At 26.4% G+C, this 23919-nt stretch overlaps 1 protein-coding gene across 3 annotated transcripts in view; it reads left to right on the top strand.

Annotated features, from left to right (window-relative positions):
* LOC109607008 (serine/threonine-protein kinase tousled-like 2) overlaps positions 1 to 23919 on the top strand; it is a 144932-nt gene that overhangs the window by 69099 nt on the left and 51914 nt on the right. For 2 of the 3 annotated variants that reach the window (XM_049967884.1, XM_049967887.1), the window contains exon 4: positions 14912 to 14997. The exons of the other annotated variant lie outside the window; for it this stretch is intronic. In XM_049967884.1, coding sequence (XP_049823841.1) covers positions 14912 to 14997 — 86 coding nt within the window. The remainder of the gene's footprint in view (positions 1 to 14911; positions 14998 to 23919) is intronic. 3 annotated transcript variants of the gene reach the window in all.

The raw sequence follows: 23919 nt of genomic DNA, 5'->3' as shown, positions 1-23919 counted from the left end.
CTGTTTAAATCATTCAAGAAACACAAAATGTAGTAATTTTTAATTCTCGTACTCTGTTTCTGTTGAAAACAGACAATTTTAAAACTGTTGTCATTTGACGTAAGTCACAATTCTGTTTATTGACATTTTTTTGACTACTGAATCATTATGGGCAAAGAATAACCATAGATACAATGTATATTTAATTTGTTGAAGAAACAGGAAAACATATGGATTAAAATTCTGTTTTTAATGGTGTCATTTTTCTGACAACATAATAATATTGCGTAACAAGAAATTACTCTGTAAAATCTGTTTAAATCATTCAAGAAACACAAAATGTAGTAATTTTTAACTCTCGTTCTCTGTTTCTGTTAAAAACAGACAATTTTAAAACAGTAGTCATTTAATCTAAGTCACAATTCTGTTTATTGACATTTTTTTGACTCCTGAATCATTATGGGCAATGAAAAACCATAGATACAATATATATTTAATCTGTCGAAGAAATAGGAAAACATATGGATTAAAATTCTGTTTTTAATGGTGTCATTTTTCTGACAACGTAATAATATTGGGTAACAAGAAATTACACTGTAAAATCTGTTTAAGTCATTCAAGAAACACAAAATGTAGTAATTTTTAATTCTCGTACTCTGTTTCTGTTGAAAACAGACAATTTTAAAACTGTAGTCATTTGACCAAAGTCACAATTCTGTTTATTGATATTTCTTTGACTACTGAATCATTATGGGCAAAAAAAAACCATAGATACAATATATATTTAATTTGTTGAAGAAATAGGAAAACATGTGGATTAAAATTCTGTTTCTAATGGTGTCATTTTTCTGACAACGTAATAATATTGGGTAATACGAAATTACTCTGTAAAATCTGTTTAAATCATTCAAGAAACACAAAATATAGTAATTTTTATTTCTCGTACTCTGTTTCTGTTGAAAACAGACAATTTTAAAACTGTTATCATTTGATCTAAGTCACAATTCTGTTTATTGACATTTTTTTGACTACTGAATCATTATGGGCAATGAAAAACCATAGATACAATATATATTTAATCTGTTGAAGAAATAGGAAAACATATGGATTAAAATTCTGTTTTTAATGGTGTCATTTTCCTGACAACATAATAATTTTGGGTAACAAGAAATTACACTGTAAAATCTGTTTAAATCAATCAAGAAACACAAAATGTAGTAATTTTTAATTCTCGTACTCTGTTTCTGTTGAAAACAGACAATTTTAAGACAGTAGTCATTTGACCTAAGTCACAATTCTGTTTATTGACATTTTTTTGACTACTGAATCATTATGGGCAAAGAAAAACCATAGATACAATATATATTTAATCTGTTGAAGAAATAGGAAAACATGTGGATTAAAATTCTGTTTTTAATGGTGTCATTTTCCTGACAACATAATAATTTTGGGTAACAAGAAATTACTCTGTAAAATCTGTTTAAATCATTCAAGAAACACAAAATGTAGTAATTTTTAATTCTCCTACTCTGTTTCTGTTGAAAACAGACAATTTTAAAACAGTAGTCATTTGACCTAAGTCACAATTCCGTTTATTGATATTTTTTTTGACTACTGAATCATTATGGGCAAAGAAAAAACATAGATACAATATATATTTAATTTGTTGAAGAAACAGGAAAACATATGGATTAAAATTCTGTTTTTAATGGTGTCATTTTTCTGACAACGTAATAATATTGGGTAACAAGAAATTACTCTGTAAAATCTGTTTAAATCATTTAAGAAACACAAAATGTAGTAATTTTTAATTCTCGTATTCTGTTTCTGTTGAAAACAGACAATTTTAAAACTGTTGTCATTTGACGAAAGTCACAATTCTGTTTATTGATATTTTTTTGACTACTGAATCATTCTGGGCAAAGAATAACCATAGATACAATGTATATTTAATTTGTTGAAGAAACAGGAAAACATATGGATTAAAATTCTGTTTTTAATGGTGTCATTTTTCTGACAACGTAATAATATTGGGTAATACGAAATTACTCTGTAAAATCTGTTTAAATCATTCAAGAAACACAAAATATAGTAATTTTTAATTCTCGTACTCTGTTTCTGTTGAAAACAGACAATTTTAAAACTGTTGTCATTTGACGTAAGTCACAATTCTGTTTATTGATATTTTTTTGACTACTGAATCATTCTGGGCAAAGAATAACCATAGATACAATGTATATTTAATTTGTTGAAGAAACAGGAAAACATATGGATTAAAATTCTATTTTTAATGGTGTCATTTTTCTGACAACGTAATAATATTGGGTAACACGAAATTACTCTGTAAAATCTGTTTAAATCATTCAAGAAACACAAAATGTAGTAATTTTTAATTCTCGTAGTCTGTTTCTGTTGAAAACAGACAATTTTAAAACTGTTGTCATTTGACGTAAGTCACAATTCTGTTTATTGATATTTTTTTGACTACTGAATCATTCTGGGCAAAGAATAACCATAGATACAATGTATATTTAATTTGTTGAAGAAACAGGAAAACATATGGATTAAAATTCTGTTTTTAATGGTGTCATTTTTCTGACAACGTAATAATATTGGGTAACAAGAAATTACTCTGTAAAATCTGTTTAAATCATTTAAGAAACACAAAATGTAGTAATTTTTAATTCTCGTATTCTGTTTCTGTTGAAAACAGACAATTTTAAAACTGTTGTCATTTGACGAAAGTCACAATTCTGTTTATTGATATTTTTTTGACTACTGAATCATTCTGGGCAAAGAATAACCATAGATACAATGTATATTTAATTTGTTGAAGAAACAGGAAAACATATGGATTAAAATTCTGTTTTTAATGGTGTCATTTTTCTGACAACGTAATAATATTGGGTAATACGAAATTACTCTGTAAAATCTGTTTAAATCATTCAAGAAACACAAAATATAGTAATTTTTAATTCTCGTACTCTGTTTCTGTTGAAAACAGACAATTTTAAAACTGTTGTCATTTGACGTAAGTCACAATTCTGTTTATTGATATTTTTTTGACTACTGAATCATTCTGGGCAAAGAATAACCATAGATACAATGTATATTTAATTTGTTGAAGAAACAGGAAAACATATGGATTAAAATTCTGTTTTTAATGGTGTCATTTTTCTGACAACGTAATAATATTGGGTAACAAGAAATTACTCTGTAAAATCTGTTTAAATCATTCAAGAAACATAAAATGTAGTAATTTTTAATTCACGTAGTCTGTTTCTGTTGAAAACAGACAATTTTAAAACTGTTGTCATTTGACGTAAGTCACAATTCTGTTTATTGACATTGTTTTGACTCCTGAATCATTATGGGCATTGAAAAACCGTAGATACAATATATATTTAATCTGTCGAAGAAATAGGAAAACATATGGATTAAAATTCTGTTTTTAATGGTGTCATTTTTCTGACAACATAATAATATTGCGTAACAAGAAATTGCATTGTAAAATCTATTTAAATCATTTAAGAATCACAAAATGTAATAATTTTTAACTCTCGTACTCTGTTTCTGTTAAAAACAGACAATTTTAAAACAGTAGTCATTTGACCTAAGTCACAATTCTGTTTATTGACATTTTTGACAACTAAATCATTCTGAGCAATGAAAAACCATAGATACAAATTTATATTTAATTTGCTTAAGAAATATGAAATCATATGGATTAAAATTCTGTTTTTAATGTTGTCATATTTCTGACAATAAAATAATATTGGGTAACAAGAATTTATACTGTAAAATCTGTTTAAATCATTCAAGGAGCACAAAATTTAGTAATTTCTAACTCTCGTACACTCTCGTAATTTGACTGGACGATGAAAAAACATATTTTAAGAAGAAACATGAATAAAATTTGTGTTTTTTGTTTTAATGTTTATAACCCTAAAATAATTATGGGTTACACCATAAAATTTGTTTAAATTATTCAAGGAATTTTAAAGAAAATTGTATTTATTACCTATTTTTCTTATTATGAAACCATTTTGGATAATGAAAATATATTTAATATATTCAAGAAACATTAAATATAATAATTTTTAAATTATTATTTTCACATTACAAATTTGACCTGGATATATTGTTTAGTGTCATTTTTCACAATAAACCACGTTACGAAATCTATTTAAATTATTCATAAAATAAATTCATCTGAATTAAATTTACCACACTATTTTCAGACTGTGAAAAACAGTTTTGGGTCACGAGAAATTACGTTAAAATTATTCAAGAACTGTTTAAGTACTTTCAGGCAACTTTACCATAAAACCTGAGAATTTTAGTTAATGAATGAACCACACTTTTCTAACAGGGCAATTTTTAAATGTTTCTTTGTCTAAAACAGTTTTTAACAGCAACAAACAAACAACGAGTTCAGTTGCTTCAAATAAATATTTCGATATTACTGTTTTATTTGTTGTAATTATCTATCTAGGCATAAACTTTTCAAAACAATAAAACAAAATTAGTACGACCGCAAACAAAAAAAATGTGGTTTTAACATGTTGTTCAGGAAATGTTTGTTCAGGGTGATAAAGGCGAAGCTTATTTGCATTATTTGTTATTGCGATAACACTATAAACTATTTCTTAAATATTTATTATTTATGTAGTAACAATAATTAAGTCTTATTATGTAATGGTTTAACAGCGTTCAGTTGTGCCTTTTGTGCCGCCTTCTCTGAAACATCCCCCATCAATAAACAACAAAAAAAAAAAAAACAGTAAAGTTTATTTAATAATAAAAGCCGTGCGCATTGTTCCGACCCCTTTTTGCCGCCGCCGCCGTCATCTGTTGTTCCGGTTCGGGCGTGGGAACGGGAACGCCGCCGCCGTCGCCGCCGCAGACACACACACACACACACACCGAATCACCGCCAGACGAATCTGGGCCGATGCGCCCGACGTGCAGCGTGCGCGTCAAGTGTACTCCGGCCCCCGTCGCCGCCGCCGCCGCCGCCGCCGCCGTTGTTCAGGGTTAAACGTAATTTCCACCGCGACGTTAATTTCATAACGGGGCGCTCGCTGCGCTCGTTAAACGGCGACGCGGGCTAATCCGACGGCTAATGGGGACGCTCTTGGGGATATAACTTTGGTTTTTTTCGCTTTGTGCTTTGGGGGTTGTGGCGTTTTTTGGGCGCGTGATTTTTGACTTATTATTATATATATATTATATAAAATTAAAATCAAAATGTTTTCAAATTTCTGAATATTTTCTGAACATTTTAGATTTTAGGTTAAATAAACTTCTTAATTATTTTTAATTTATTTATTTATTCTCTATTATTTATTATTTCAATATTTTTTTACTCAAATTCTTGAATATTTTTTGATTTATATAAAATTAAATATTTTTAATTTATTTATTTATTCTATATTCTGAATTATTTCAATATTTTTAATTATTTTTATATTTTTTTAAACTTTTCAGTATTTTCTAAATATTTTAAGTGATGGTATGTTATATAATTTATATATATGGGGGATATAATGTTTTTTCCTCTTTGTGCTTTGGGGGTTGTGGCCTTTTTTGGACGCGTGATTTTTGACTTATTGATAATTATTATATATTATAATAATTATTGAACATAATAACAAATAAATAAATAAAATTGATTTAATTAATTAGCCACAAATGTCTTATTTGTAATTGACGGACAAAATTTGTTTGTGTCGCCCATTTCAGATTTGTCACATTATTATCCGATAAAACAAATATTTTTATAGTGTTGTTGTTATTTAAATTTTATAACAACAACAATATGTGGTTTTGAAGTATATCATAAAAATTTATCTGACAACGACAATATATACATAGATAAATAAAAACATGCCCACATTCGGTTTAAAAATTGATAATGACGTAGGTTTTCACAAACAGTGATTTCAATATTGATCGCCGTTACTCACGACACAACAAAGGGGTGGAAATTTGTATTACGAACAAATGTATTAACAATTAACTAAACTAAAACATGCAACCTAATTTTATTAATGTCTAATTATAAAATTATTTTTATGTTTAATTAGTTTAATTAACTAAAAGTTTCTTATTATATTTTACATTACATTAAGTTTCATTACATTTTTATTTACAAAATAAAAAATGTAAACTAAATAAATTATTCCATAATTTAGTTTTTTATTTATTAAAATTTAAATAATTGTTATGTTTTTTGTTTACATGTTTTCAAATTTTTGGATATTTCTTGAATGTTTTGATAAATTATCTTAATTAATAAATTTTAAATATTTTCTAAATATTTTAGGTTAGAATAAGTTGTATTAAATATTTTCTATATAGATTTTCATATTTTAAATGTCTAAATTTTATAATTTTTTCAATTTTTTTTTTTTTTAATTATATAAAATCAAAGTCAAAATGTTTTCAAATCTTTAGATATTTTCTTATTGTTTTAATAAATTTATATTAATTATCTTCATTGTTTACATATTTTTTATAATCTTCAATATTTTCTAAATAATTTAGGTTAGAGTACTGTTGTATTAATTATATTATAATATATATTTTAAAAGTTCAGCCAATTTTAATTTTTTTTCAAAATTTTCAATTTTTTTGAATTACACAAAATTAAAATCAAAATGTATTCAAATTTTTTTATGTATATTCTGAATGTTTTAATAAATTTATATTAATTATCTAATTATTTCAGTTTTTTCAAAATTTTCAATATTATCTAAATATTTTAGATTTTAGGTTAAATAAACTTCTTAATTGTTTTTAATTTATTTATTCATTCTATATTCTTAATTGTTTCAATATTTTTATATTTTTTCAAATATTTCAGTGTTTTCTAAATATTCTAGGTTAGGGTAGGTTACATTAAACATTTTTTATATATATTTTTAATTTTTTTGAAAATTTTCAATTTTTTTTTAATTATATAAAATTAAAATCAAATGTTTTCAAATTTCTGAATATTTTTTGAATGTTTTAACAAATTTATATTAATTACCTTAATTATTTCAATTTTTTATCAAAATTTTCAATATTTTCTGAACATTTTAGGTTGGTTTTAGGTTAAATAAACTTCTTAATTATTTTTAATTTATTTATTTATTCTATTATTTATTATTTCAATATTTTTTTACTCAAATTCTTGAATATTTTTTGATTTATATAAAATTAAATATTTTTAATTTATTTATTTATTCTATATTCTGAATTATTTCAATATTTTTAATTATTTTTATATTTTTTTAAACTTTTCAGTATTTTCTAAATATTTTAAGTGATGGTATGTTATATAATTTATATATATTATATGTATATGTATATATATATATATATATATATATATATATATATATATATATATAAATTTTAAGAAATTTTTTTAATTTTTTCATAATTTTCAACATTTTTTGAATTATATCAAATTAATAATTTTTAATTTATTTCATGTTTCTTCATTTTTTTATATTTTTAAATTTTTCGATATTTTCTGAAAGTTTTAATAAAATTTTGTTAAATTATCATCTTAATTATTTCAATTTTTTAAATATTTTCTATTTTTTAAATATTTTATGTCAGGTTAGATTATATTAATATTATTTGATATATAATTAAAAATTAATTAGTTTTAATTAGTTTTAAATATTTCATTGTTTATTTATGAAATAATTTTTCCGCTTTCAACCAATACTATTTTTTTTAAATATTTTAAATTTGTATAAAATTATCTCTTTTGAAATTTTTAAATATTTTGATTTTCAAGAATTTTTTCATATTTTCAATATTTTTGCAAATCTTTTAATAATTTGTTTGATAAAATTATCTTAATTTTTTATTTATTATTTTTTTTTTTCAATTTTTTATACTTTTTGTGAATTTTAACTAATTGTAAAACGAAAATTTACAATTTTTTGAAGTTTCTCAATATTTTCTTAATATTTTAATTTTGAACACAATTTGTATCTTTTTACTTTTTCAATTTAGTTGTTACTTTTTAGAAATTTTAAATTATTTTGACTTTCAACAATGTTTTTGTTCAAATATTTTAAATTTTTAATTTATTTAATTAGCTTATTATTTTTTTTTTCAATATTTTATATTTTTTGTGATTTTCAACTAATTTTAAAATGAAAATTTACAATTTTTTATAATTTATCAATATTTTCTAAATATTTTAATTTTGTATACAATTTTTTACTTTTTCTTTTTAAATTTTTAGAATTTTTTAATTAATTTGGCCTTCAAAATTTTTTTACTATCTTTTGTACAATAAATATCTTCTTAATTATTTCAATTGTTTTTTTTTTTGTCTTAATTTTGGAATTTTGTTAAATTTTTCGATATTTATTAAGTTATTTTAATTTTGTATAAAACTATTTTTTTCTATTGAATGAAAATTTACAATTTTTTAATAACTTCTAAATATTTCAATTTTGTATATAATTTTTCACATTTTTATGACTAAATTTTCTTAATTAATTACATTGATTTTGATAAATTGAATTTTTGATTAATTATAAGCATTTTCTTGTTTGTTTTGAATAATAATCTTTTTGTACTTGACAACATTTCCTCTATATTTTTGTTTTTAATTTTACATATGTGTTGATTTTAACCAATTATTATAGATTTGATAATTAGTTAAATCAACAAGAGAATAAAAATCATAATACAATTGATAATTACATTAAAATATGTCATAACTAATAAATAAAAGAAGCATTAAATAACATTTTCACTAAACTTCCTTGTTACAAAAACCCGGCAAGGATAAGCTTCGGGTCGAATCGCGAGGGGCAAACATAAATAGTTCTTTTTTTTTTATCAGGAAAAATCACATTTATCCCCATCGAAAACAATATGGCGTCGGTCGGCGAAAGGAAGTGGCGGCGGTCCCGACGTCACACACCGGGATCTCGCGTGTCGCGTCAACATTGATCGGGATAAAAGGGGCCGCATAAATCCGTCTCCTCAAGGGGGTGGAGCGGGGGCGTTCGCGGGGGGTGGCACACTTTATACACACACACACACATACACACACAGAGAGAGAGAAATTGCACCCCCTCTATCCCGTCCCGAGGTACCTCAATTCCTCAATTACCGTCGCCAGATGGAGTTCGGGCCCGTTTTTTATTTTTGAGTGAAAAGCACATCGATTCGTTCTCCGCGTAATTGGTTTGGTGGGTTATTTTTGTTTCGATGTGGCGGCCTTGGAGGTTTGTTGTTTTCGCAATTGTTTAAGTGAACGACGACGACGCGATAAGATAAACATTCCAACTTGGTCGACAGTTTCTTACGTGGCGAAGGAAAATCTCCAAAAAATGTTGAGCGCAGACGGTTGTAGGCCTTTTGGAAATTTACCAAGTCGTCTTTTAATTAATACGTCGGCGTAAATGCGATCTAATAAAATGGATTTATCGCTGCTTAATGGGCACGTAGTAAATTTTCGTTGTGATTTGTGTATTTTACAATTTTTTGCAACGTCACCCATCAATGGGCTGTTAACAAATTAATTGTGCAGGTTTATTTGTTATATTTTGAGCTCTCTTTATTTATTTTATATTACAAAATGTACTGAGAAAGTTTTAAATACAATTTTTGTGATATGTGTACGATTTTATTTAAAAATTCTTGATATTAAAACAATCATGGCACACCCTGTATATGTTGATACATTTAGATAACCGTTATTCTTTTATTACTATCATGTAATTTAATATGTACCCACTTTTTTGTGTTATATGGCTGTAATCACAGAAAAAGTCTGTCCAAAAATGTCATACTATACAGGGGGTTCACTGAACCACTGAATTCTTAAGTATATTTCATAAAAACTCGTCAATATTTTTATAAATTTTATTAAAAACATCTGTATCTTTTATAATAAAATAAATAATAGAGTTATATGTATGCACATATTTAATGGTGCCCCCTGTATATGTTGACATATTTGGATAAGCTTCCTTTTCTGATCACTGCCACATAATGTTATATGAAACCAATTTTTTTTTACATTTTATGGTTGTAGTCAGAGAAAAATTTTGTCCAAAAATGTCATAATATACAGGGAGTCCTCTGAACCACTGATTTCTTAAGTATATTTCATAAAAAATCATCAATATTTTTATAAATTTTATTAAAAACGTTCAGTATCTTTTATAATAAAATAAATAATAGAGTTATATGTATGCACATATTTAATGGTGCCCCCTGTATATGTTGACATATTTGGATAAGCTTCCTTTTCTGATCACAGCCACATAATGTTATATGAAACCAATTTTTTTTACATTTTATGGTTGTAATCAGAGAAAAAGTCTGTCCAAAAATGTCATAATATACAGGGGGTTCACTGAACCACTGATTTATTAAGTATATTTCATAAAAGCTCATCAATATTTTTATAAATTTTATTAAAAACGTTCAGTATCTTTTATAATAAAATAAATAATAGAGTTATATGTATGCACATATTTAATGGTGCCCCCTGTATATGTTGATATATTTGGATAAGCTTCTTTTTCTGATCACAACCACATAATGTTATATGAATCCAATTTTTTTGCATTATATGGTTGTAATCAGAGAAAAAGTATGTCCAAAAATGTCATAATATACAGGGAGTTCACTGAACCACTGATTTCTTAAGTATATTTCATAAAAACTCATCAATATTTTTATAAATTTTATTAAAAACGTTCAGTATCTTTTATAATAAAATAAATAATAGAGTTATATGTATGCACATATTTAATGGTGCCCCCTGTATATGTTGACATATTTGGATAAGCTTCTTTTTCTTATCACAACCACATAATGTTATATGAATCCAATTTTTTTGCATTATATGGTTGTAATCAGAGAAAAAGTCTGTCCAAAAATGTCATAATATACAGGGAGTTCACTGAACCACTGATTTCTTAAGTATATTTCATAAAAACTCATCAATATTTTTATAAATTTTATTAAAAACGTTCTGTATCTTTTATAATAAAATAAATAATAGAGTTATATGTATGCACATATTTAATGGTGCCCCCTGTATATGTTGATATATTTGGATAAGCTTCTTTTTCTGATCACAACCACATAATGTTATATGAAACCAATTTTTTTTTACATTTTATGGTTATAATCAGAGAAAAATTCTGTCCAAAAATGTCATAATATACAGGGAGTTCTCTGAACCACTGATTTCTTAAGTAGATTTCATAAAAACTCATCAATATTTTTATAAATTTTATTAAAAACGTTCAGTATCTTTTATAATAAAATAAATAATAGAATTATATGTATGCACATATTTAATGGTGCCCCCTGTATATGTTGACATATTTGGATAAGCTTCCTTATCTGATCACAACCACATAATGTTATACGAATCCATTTTTTGCATTATATGGTTGTAATCAGAGAAAAAGTCTGTCCAAAAATGTCATAATATACAGGGAATTCACTGAACCACTGATTTCTTAAGTATATTTCATAAAAACTCATCAATATTTTCATAAATTTTATTAAAAACGTTCTGTATCTTTTATAATAAAATGAATAATAGAGTTATATGTATATACATATTTAATGGTGCCCCCTGTATATGTTGACATATTTGAATAAGCTTCTTTTTTCTGATCACAGCCATATAACGTTATATGAATCCAATTTCTTTTGCATTATATGGATGTTATCAGAGAAAAAGTCTGTCCAAAAATGTCATAATATACAGGGACTTCACTGAACCACTGATTTCTAAAGTATCTTTCATAAAAACTCATCAATATTTTTATAAATTTTATTAAAAACGTTCAGTATCTTTTATAATAAAATACATAATAGAGTTATATGTATGCACATATTTAATGGTGCCCCCTGTATATGTTGATATATTTGGATAAGCTTCTTTTTCTGATCACAACCACATAATGTTATATGAAACCAATTTTTTTTACATTTTATGGTTGTAATCAGAGAAAAAGTCTGTCCAAAAATGTCATAATATACAGGGAGTTCTCTGAACCACTGATATCTTAAGTAGATTTCATAAAAACTCATCAATATTTTTATAAATTTTATTAAAAACGTTCAGTATCTTTTATAATAAAATAAATAATAGAATTATATGTATGCACATATTTAATGGTGCCCCCTGTATATGTTGACATATTTGGATAAGCTTCCTTATCTGATCACAACCACATAATGTTATACGAATCCATTTTTTGCATTATATGGTTGTAATCAGAGAAAAAGTCTGTCCAAAAATGTCATAATATACAGGGAATTCACTGAACCACTGATTTCTTAAGTATATTTCATAAAAACTCATCAATATTTTCATAAATTTTATTAAAAACGTTCTGTATCTTTTATAATAAAATGAATAATAGAGTTATATGTATATACATATTTAATGGTGCCCCCTGTATATGTTGACATATTTGGATAAGCTTCTTTTTCTTATCACAACCACATAATGTTATATGAATCCAATTTTTTTGCATTATATGGTTGTAATCAGAGAAAAAGTCTGTCCAAAAATGTCATAATATACAGGGAGTTCACTGAACCACTGATTTCTTAAGTATATTTCATAAAAACTCATCAATATTTTTATAAATTTTATTAAAAACGTTCTGTATCTTTTATAATAAAATAAATAATAGAGTTATATGTATGCACATATTTAATGGTGCCCCCTGTATATGTTGATATATTTGGATAAGCTTCTTTTTCTGATCACAACCACATAATGTTATATGAAACCAATTTTTTTTTACATTTTATGGTTATAATCAGAGAAAAATTCTGTCCAAAAATGTCATAATATACAGGGAGTTCTCTGAACCACTGATTTCTTAAGTAGATTTCATAAAAACTCATCAATATTTTTATAAATTTTATTAAAAACGTTCAGTATCTTTTATAATAAAATAAATAATAGAATTATATGTATGCACATATTTAATGGTGCCCCCTGTATATGTTGACATATTTGGATAAGCTTCCTTATCTGATCACAACCACATAATGTTATACGAATCCATTTTTTGCATTATATGGTTGTAATCAGAGAAAAAGTCTGTCCAAAAATGTCATAATATACAGGGAATTCACTGAACCACTGATTTCTTAAGTATATTTCATAAAAACTCATCAATATTTTCATAAATTTTATTAAAAACGTTCTGTATCTTTTATAATAAAATGAATAATAGAGTTATATGTATATACATATTTAATGGTGCCCCCTGTATATGTTGACATATTTGAATAAGCTTCTTTTTTCTGATCACAGCCATATAACGTTATATGAATCCAATTTCTTTTGCATTATATGGATGTTATCAGAGAAAAAGTCTGTCCAAAAATGTCATAATATACAGGGACTTCACTGAACCACTGATTTCTAAAGTATCTTTCATAAAAACTCATCAATATTTTTATAAATTTTATTAAAAACGTTCAGTATCTTTTATAATAAAATACATAATAGAGTTATATGTATGCACATATTTAATGGTGCCCCCTGTATATGTTGATATATTTGGATAAGCTTCTTTTTCTGATCACAACCACATAATGTTATATGAAACCAATTTTTTTTACATTTTATGGTTGTAATCAGAGAAAAAGTCTGTCCAAAAATGTCATAATATACAGGGAGTTCTCTGAACCACTGATATCTTAAGTAGATTTCATAAAAACTCATCAATATTTTTATAAATTTTATTAAAAACGTTCAGTATCTTTTATAATAAAATAAATAATAGAATTATATGTATGCACATATTTAATGGTGCCCCCTGTATATGTTGACATATTTGGATAAGCTTCCTTATCTGATCACAACCACATAATGTTATACGAATCCATTTTTTGCATTATATGGTTGTAATCAGAGAAAAAGTCTGTCCAAAAATGTCATAATATACAGGGAATTCACTGAACCACTGATTTCTTAAGTATATTTCATAAAAACTCATCAATATTTTCATAAATTTTATTAAAAACGTTCTGTATCTTTTATAATAAAATGAATAATAGAGTTATATGTATATACATATTTAATGGTGCCCCCTGTATATGTTGACATATTTGAATAAGCTTCTTTTTTCTGATCACAGCCATATAACGTTATATGAATCCAATTTCTTTTGCATTATATGGATGTTATCAGAGAAAAAGTCTGTCCAAAAATGTCATAATATACAGGGACTTCACTGAACCACTAATTTCTAAAGTATCTTTCATAAAAACTCATCAATATTTTCATAAATTTTATTAAAAACGTTCTGTATCTTTTATAATAAATTAAATAATAGTTATATGTATGCACATATTTAATGGTGCCCCCTGTATATGTTGACATATTTGGATAATCTTTTTTTTTCTGATCACACCTGTATAATGTGATATGTATCCATTTTTTGCAATATATGGCAGGCGAAAAATTTTCTAAAAATTTCATAATATACAGGATGTACTATAAAAAATTACACATATCCTTTGTATCTAATGATATCTGTACGTCCCCGATTTTCCTGACTTTTCAAGTGTATTTAATAAAAATTCATAAACTATTTTATTTTATTTTTTTTTGATTATATGTTATATATATTTTTAATGTTACCCCCCGTATATTTTTGTAATTTTTTGATAGACCTTTTTCTCCACTTACATCCACCCTCCAAATTTTGGTTGCATGGTACAGATTAACAAGACCATCCAGTCTTAATCGAACCGATTAACCGTGCCTTAACAAAAGTGACAACTTAAGCATGCTTACCTGCACGCCTTACCTGCGCACTTCGCGGCCACCGTGCGCAACGCCTCAGCTGCTCAGTAAACAATAAGGGCTCGTCGAGTAGGTGTGATTAACTAGGGGGCGTTTTTGCAGGCGCTGGAGTGAAAATGGAGCAGTTCCAGGCGGCGCTGGACCCCCGGAAGCAGGAGCTCCTGGAAGCACGCTTTCTTGGCGCTAGGGTGAGTGCTGCATTAACTTTGTTATTCACCCCCCTTAACTGGTACTTTAGTTTAACCATACTACGGGTAATTTACTTCACAATTAGTCGTTTATTCTAATTCTAATTCTAATTAACCTTATCTATTTTGGGAGAGGTTACGTACGTGTTTGTGTATGTGGAAAGTCACGAGTTATTGCTAACCAATACCGTCCGGGCGTTTATTATTAATAATAATAATAATAAGGACCATGTGCGTCATACACACACACAGTCATAAAAAGGGGTGTAAGGGTGTACGGGTCAACGTTTGAGTCACACGTTACGACAATATCTCGCCCGGAATTTAATTAATTTTCGATGAGGGGCTGATCGGGCCGTTCCGAATGGACAAAAAGGCCTGAACGTCCGACTGGCAAAGCACGGCTAGATATTCGAGCCGGGGCACTAAAAAACAATGCGATTTATAACGATTGTGTGTCGTATAAATATTCGCACTACTGTCCGAGCCGAAAACGTCGTGCGCAAGGATTCAAAAGCGATTTCAGTCTATGTGACAACCTTTATTGATGTGTTGTACTGCAGATACCGGGCTCGACCTTGGGCCACTGATAGAGGTTAAGCACAAACGTTTTTCGTACGATCGTTTTCGCATTTCTAATCGATTACATAATTTTGGTGTCGATCTACATGTGAACCGATTGCTCAAAATTCCGGGCAGGCGGGAGTCCGTGGACATTAATGGCCGCTAAATATGTTAATGGAGCTTATTAAACACTTTACGTTAGACTATAAATTCGTTTGGACCAATCATATTGATGAAATTGTTTATGTAGGTCTAAGAATTACTTTAGATACCTACATTTTATCACAATAAGAAAAAAACTAATTTGCCAAAGTCATATTTGTCAAAATATTTTGACGTCTGACAACAATAGGTGGTGTCTGCATTAGTCAAATAAGAAACAGTTCATATTGATGGAAAAATTACAATTTTAATAGTCAAACTTATATATTGATACGACTGACGATTAATTAACACATTGGAACGGGGAAATATTGATAAAGTCATTGATAAATGTCCAAGGATTACGTTTGACAATTTATTGATAAGTTAGATTTATAACCTGTACATTTAACTTTATGAACAAGAAGTTTGACAGAATATATTAGTCACAAATAACATTTTTAATAGTTAAAATGTTGATTAAAACTATTAAAATGTGGCCAAGGATTACGTTCCAATTTAAATGTATAAATTAGTTTATTGACTTTATATTATGAGAAATCAGAAAATACTGATTTAGTTCAATTATAAATGCAAAAGAAATTTTAAAATAGTGAAAAAATTGATGAAATTACTGAAAAATGTCCAAGGATTACGTTTGACAATTTATTGATAAATTAGATTTATAACCTGTACTTTTAACTTTATGAACAAGAAGTTTGGCAGAATATATTAGTCACAAATAACATTTTTTAACAGTTAAAATGTTGATCAAAACTATTAAAATATGTCCAAGGATTACGTTCCAATTTAAATGTATAAATTAGTTTATTTACTTTTTATTATGAGAAATCAGAAAATACTGATTTGATTCAATTATAAAAAAAATTAAAACAGTGAAACAATTTATGAAATTACTGAAAAATATCCAAGGATTACGTTTGACAATTTATTGATCAGTTAGATTTATGACCTGTACTTTTAACGTTATGAACAAGTAGTTTGGCAGAATATATTAGTCACAAATAACATTTTTTAATAGTTAAAATGTTGATCAAAACTATTAAAATATGTCCAAGGATTACGTTCCAATTTAAATGTATAAATTAGTTTATTTACCTTTTATTATGAGAAATCAGAAAATACTGATTTGGTTCAATTATAGATACAAAAAAAAATTTAAAACAGTGAAAGAATTGATGAAATTACTGAAAAATGTCCAAGGATTACGTTTGACAATTTATTAATCAGTTAGATTTATAACCTGCACTTTTAACTTTATGAACAAGTGGTTTGGCAGAATATATTAGTCACAAATAACATTTTTAATAGTTAAAATGTTGATTAAAACTATTAAAATGTGGCCAAGGATTACGTTCCAATTTAAATGTATAAATTAGTTTATTGACTTTATATTATGAGAAATCAGAAAATACTGATTTAGTTCAATTATAAATGCAAAAGAAATTTTAAAATAGTGAAAAAATTGATGAAATTACTGAAAAATGTCCAAGGATTACGTTTGACAATTTATTGATAAATTAGATTTATAACCTGTACTTTTAACTTTATGAACAAGAAGTTTGGCAGAATATATTAGTCACAAATAACATTTTTTAACAGTTAAAATGTTGATCAAAACTATTAAAATATGTCCAAGGATTACGTTCCAATTTAAATGTATAAATTAGTTTATTTACTTTTTATTATGAGAAATCAGAAAATACTGATTTGATTCAATTATAAAAAAAAAAAATTAAAACAGTGAAACAATTGATGAAATTACTGAAAAATGTCCAAGGATTACGTTTGACAATTTATTGATCAGTTAGATTTATGACCTGTACTTTTAACGTTATGAACAAGTAGTTTGGCAGAATATATTAGTCACAAATAACATTTTTTAATAGTTAAAATGTTGATCAAAACTATTAAAATATGTCCAAGGATTACGTTCCAATTTAAATGTATAAATTAGTTTATTTACCTTTTATTATGAGAAATCAGAAAATACTGATTTGGTTCAATTATAGATACAAAAAAAAATTTAAAACTGAAAGAATTGATGAAATTACTAAAAAATGTCCAAGGATTACGTTTGACAATTTATTAATCAGTTAGATTTATAACCTGCACTTTTAACTTTATGAACAAGTGGTTTGGCAGAATATATTAGTCACAAATAACATTTTTTAATAGTTAAAATGTTGATCAAAACTATTAAAATGTGGCCAAGGATTACGTTCCAATTTAAATGTATAAATTAGTTTATTGACTTCATATTATGAAAAATCAGAAAATACTGATTTTGTTCAATTATAAATACAAAAAAAAAAATTAAAACAGTGAAAGAATTCATGAAATTACTGAAAAATATCCAAGGATTACGTTTGACAATTTATTAATCAGTTAGATTTATAACCTGTATATTTAACGTTATGAACAAGTAGTTTGGCAGAATATATTAGTCACAAATAACATTTTTTAATTGTTAAAATGTTGATCAAAACTATTAAAATGTGTCCAAGGATTACGTTCTAATTTAAATGTATAAATTAGTTTATTGACTTTATATCATGAGAAATCAGAAAATACTGATTTGGTTAAATCATAAATACAAAAGAAATTTTAAAATAGTGAAAAAATTGATGAAATTACTGAAAAATGTCCAAGGATTACGTTTGACAATTTATTAATCAGTTAGATTTATAACCTGTAGTTTGGCAGAATATATTAGTCACAAATAACATTTTTAATAGTTAAAATGTTGATTTTACTAAAATGTGTCCAAAGATTACATTTGAGTATAAATGGATAAATCAGTTTATTGATCTTATATTTTGAGAAATCAAAACAGACTAATTGGGACAAATTAAAAGTACAAAAGAAATTTTAAAACTGAGGAAGTATTGATGAAATTATTGAAAAAAGTCCACGGATTACGTTTGACAATCAATTAGAATCAATCAGATTTATAACTTGCATTTTTAACGTAACTATAGAAGAGTTGTTTGACAAAAATTATTAGTCATAAATATCATTTGTAATAGTTAAAATTTTGACCAATACTACTAAAATTTGGATTACGTCTTATTATAAATGAATAAATTAAATATTCATCTGTATTAGAAGATAAATAAACTGTATGTTGACTTTTATGTGAAACAAACTAACAAAAACAAATTTCAATCAAGTTATTATCCATAATTAACAATTTCTGATTGGACAGATAAGAACTACCATATTAAAATGTAAAATGATTACTTTTAATTTTACATTAATAAATTATGTGTTAATATTTATTTTCAAGAAACTGACAAAACGTACTTAAATAAATACTCATACCATTTTGTAAAGGTCGAAATATTGTCAAAATATGTCAAATTACGTTTGACAACAATTTAATAAAGTGTCTTAATTATGTGAACAATCACAAAAAAGCTAATTTATGACAGGAATGGTTGTTCATAATCGAAGTTTTGATCAAAATTAATGGTTACGTTTGACTATAAATCAATAAACTAAGTATTTATTTGGAATAATCTAAAAAACATTTGGCAGAAGTTTATTATTCATAAATATTATTTTATGACGGAGTATTAATAAAATATGTAATCCGTTTGATAATTAATAGACTTATTATTTTGAATAATCAAAAAAAAAAAAGTAATATTTTGACAGGTGACAGATGGAATCTATTATTACATCTTATTAAAAATTAATGTTGCCCCACATTTAAAAAACTTAACCATTTATTATAAAAAGAGAGTGGAAATATTGATGAAACTGTTGTAATAAGTCTGAGAATTACGTTTGACAATAAATTCATAAATTATGTGTTGATCCAGATTTAAAACAAGAAAGAAAATAAGAAATCTAGCGGGGGTATTATTATTCATAAATCACAATTTATGAAAGTCGAAATATTGACAAAACCGTCCATAAAATAATAAATTTGGTGTTGACCTACATTTTAGAAAGCCACAATATAACTAACTGAGTTGACAGAAGTTTACGTCATTCGGAGTTGAATTAAATTAATAAATAAATTAGGTGTTGATGTGGATGTTAAACAATCGGAGGAGGTTTGGATAAAAAGCAGTTCGTGTCGGTGGATTGGATGGATAAGTTGATGACATCTATCGAAATACGTATTAAATTTCAAAACAAATAACACCCTTTGATATTTACTGAAGGAAATCAATACTCGACAGAACACTGGCGTCTTGCAAAACGGGCGTTTGCTTAGTACAGTCCCCCTCACTTCATATCAAATCCGGCGAGGAAGGAGCAGAGTTGCACATAAAGGTCAAAGTTAATGGATTCAAAATGGTCGCCGCAAGATCCACACAAATGTCCATTTTCGATTCGGCGATGATGATCTACAGGGGGGAAAAAAATTAGCCAAAGTCACTTTCGAGAGAGGTGCATCCTCGACAGATTTCCGCTGACGTAACCGCCGAAGCTCGATCGTCGAGATCAATTTTAGTCGGCCGACGAAATTGAGCCCGAAACCGGACTTGTGCGATCCTCGCCTCCTCCCGCCTCCGTCGGCCCCCGTCGGCATCGGTGGACGACGACCACTGCCAACTAAGGGCAAATGCAAATGGCACCGCACGGAGCCCGTGCAACATTCTAGGAATCGTCCGTTGCGACCGATGAGTGTACCCGATTCGCATTGCAACTAGGTGCATCGACACCGCGATTCCTTTTTAAAACTGTACATCGCCGGACCGGACCGTGCAGAAAACATCGGCGAAACCGTCTCACACGGCGTGCACTTGTTGTGGCGAAACGGCGAGATGATGGGGGCCTTGGCGTACGCGATCGATCATCGGTTGCCAAGGCTGTTTTCGCGTTACGTGTCGAAAATGATCGGATAGAGAACGGTTTGTGGAGGGCTGCAGGTGAAGAGGATCCGATTACAGATGAAACTGTCAAAAGTTTGACGTTTGACAATGCTAAAAATGCATCTAAGAATTACTTTTGACTATAAATATTATAAATTTTCTGTACTAGATTTTAAATAATCAGAAAATTGTTATTAATAAAGCATTAAAATAAAAAAAAATCCAAAAATTACGTTTGACAATTAATGAAGAAATTGATATTTAATCAATTTATAAAATATCAGACATTCTTTTAAGGAAATTTATATTCATTATCATCATCAACATTTCAAATTGAGCTGAAAATGCTGAAATATTTACAAGAATTACGTTTGACAATCATGTAATACGTTATATGTTGATCTAGATTTTAGTTAAGCAGATATCACATTATATAAATGTTGAAATATTAATTAAAATATATTAAAATATATAAAAGACTTACGGATTACGAACTTACGGAAGAGGATTACGTTTGACAACTAATCAATTAATTATATTTTGATCTACATATAAAAATTTCAGAAAACAAATTTGTCAGACATTAATATTCATTATCAACATTTTATAATAGTTGGAAATGAATTAAAAGAGCTGAAAAGCTTCCAAGAATTACGTTTGACAATCATTTATTACGTTATATGTTGATCTAGATTTTAGATAAGCAGAAAATAAGAAACCTAACAACAATTATTAATATTATATCACATTTTATAAATGTTGAAATGTTAATTAAAATATATTAAAATATAAAAAAGGTCTACGATTACGTTTGACAACTAATCAATTAATTATATTTTGACCTCCATATACAAATTTCAGAAAACAAATTTGACAGACATTAATATTCATTATTAACATTTTATAATAGTTGGAATTGAATTAAAAGAGCTGAAATGCTTTCAAGAATTACGTTTGACAATCATTTAATATGATATATGTTGATCTAGATTTTAGATAAGCAGAAAATGAGAAATTTAACCACAATTATTAATATTAAATTACATTTTATAAGTGTTGAAATACTAATTAAAATATACTGAAATATAAAAAAGGCCTAGGATTACGTTTGGCATCTAATCAATTAGTTATATTTTGATCTACATATAAAAATTTCAGAAAACAAATTTGACAGACATTAATATTCATTATCAACATTTTATAATAGTTGGAATTGAATTGAAAGTGCTGAATTGCTTTCAAGAATTACGTTTGACAATCATTTAATACGTTATATGTTGATCTAGATTTTAGATAAGCAGAAAATAAGAAATTTAACAACAATTATTAATATTAAATTACATTTTATAAATGTTGAAATATTAATTAAAATATATTGAAATATAAAAAAGGCCTAGGATTACGTTTGGCATCTAATCAATTAGTTATATTTTGATCTACATATAAAAATTTCAGAAAACAAATTTGACAGACATTAATATTCATTATTAACATTTTATAATAGTTGGAATTGAATTGAAAGTGCTGAAATGCTTTCAAGAATTACGTTTGACAATCATTGAATACGTTATATGTTGATCTAGATTTTAGATAAGCAGAAAATAAGAAATTTAACAACAATTATTAATATTAAATTACATTTTATAAATGTTGAAATATTAATTAAAATATATTGAAACATAAAAAAGGCCTAGGATTACGTTTGGCATCTAATCAATTAGTTATATTTTGATCTACATATAAAAATTTCAGAAAACAAATTTGACAGACATTAATATTCATTATTAACATTTTATAATAGTTGGAATTGAATTGAAAGTGCTGAAATGCTTTCAAGAATTACGTTTGACAATCATTGAATACGTTATATGTTGATCTAAATTTTAGATAAGCAGAAAATAAGAAATTTAACAACAATTATTAATATTAAATTACATTTTATAAATGTTGAAATATTAATTAAAATATATTGAAACATAAAAAAGGCCTAGGATTACGTTTGGCAACTAATCAAATAATTATATTTTGATCTACATGTAAAAATTTCAGAAAACAAATTTGACAGACATTAATATTCATTATTAACATTTTATAATAGTTGGAATTTGGATCTATTTCTCATCATAATAATCATAATTCATGATTAATATTTCTTAATTGTCTGAGGATTACGTTTGACAACGAATTAAAATATTAGGTATTGCATATTGTTTTAGGAAAAACTAATTTCTAAGTTCTAAGTTTATATTATTCATTTGTAACATTTTATGAGATTCTAAATATTGATCAAATATGTATAAAAATTACGTTAGACTATAAATTAATAAATTACACGTTAATCTTTATCTGCACCTATGTAAAAGAAGTATCGAAAATAAATGATTAGATTATGAATTATTATACATAAATCATAATTTGTAAATATTAAATTAAAATAAGTCTGATAATTACGTTTGACTATAAATTAATAAATTAGGTATTAATCTTCATGTTGAACAATACGAAAGGAAAATAAAATCAAAAATTGAGAAGAGAACGACCGGATGAGCAGCGAGTGGAGAGTACCTCAGGTAAAGAGGATGAGAAGACCGTTTGTGTTCAGTTAACTAATTTAACGAGGAACTGGATGGTTTTTCGAATGTTTTGCCCCAACGACTGGTCACTGCAATTGGGCGTGATTGTGTTTTCTGTAAACATGCACTTGCTGACGACCCACACATGAAAATTGATCGGTCGGAATTTGCTGATAAGGCATTTTTGTTTTTCGTTGTTAAGGAGATACCAAATGTGTATGTGTGATATGTTTAATTTTATGCCATCGTTACTTGATTTAAAAACAATGCTCTCTCTGGGAACGTATCTGTAAACTGTAATAGTGTGAATTTTGTTTGTTAAGTTACGTTAACGTCAAATGTTATTTGTAATTTATTATGATTGGACTAAAAGGACAGATGAAAGTTAATTTTTGTATTGCAAAATTGGCGATTGTTACCAACGAACAATACGATTTGTGATTTTCTTGATTAAATTATTAAACAATTACATTCCATATTGTTACATGCACAAATATTTGTAACTGTAACACAATTAACGTATCTATTATATATATATATATATATATATATATATATATATATATATATATATATATATATATATATATAACACAAAAAATATTATTTTGAATATTCACAGAATTCTTTTAGATAAATATCAACAAAGTTTTTTTATAATTTTTCTTTCAATTTTTTTTAATTAAAAATAAATAATATCAGTATTCCATTTTTTTTTTATAATTTGATTTTGTCCATTTTCAAAATTCTCACACAAAAAATTATAAAGGACAGAAAACATTTTTTTAAGAATC

Source organism: Aethina tumida, chromosome 5 (assembly GCF_024364675.1).
Source record: "Aethina tumida isolate Nest 87 chromosome 5, icAetTumi1.1, whole genome shotgun sequence".
NCBI lineage: Eukaryota > Metazoa > Arthropoda > Insecta > Coleoptera > Nitidulidae > Aethina > Aethina tumida.
The sequence above is the reverse complement of the archived record's forward strand: the minus strand, read 5'-3'. Positions and strand labels throughout refer to the sequence as shown.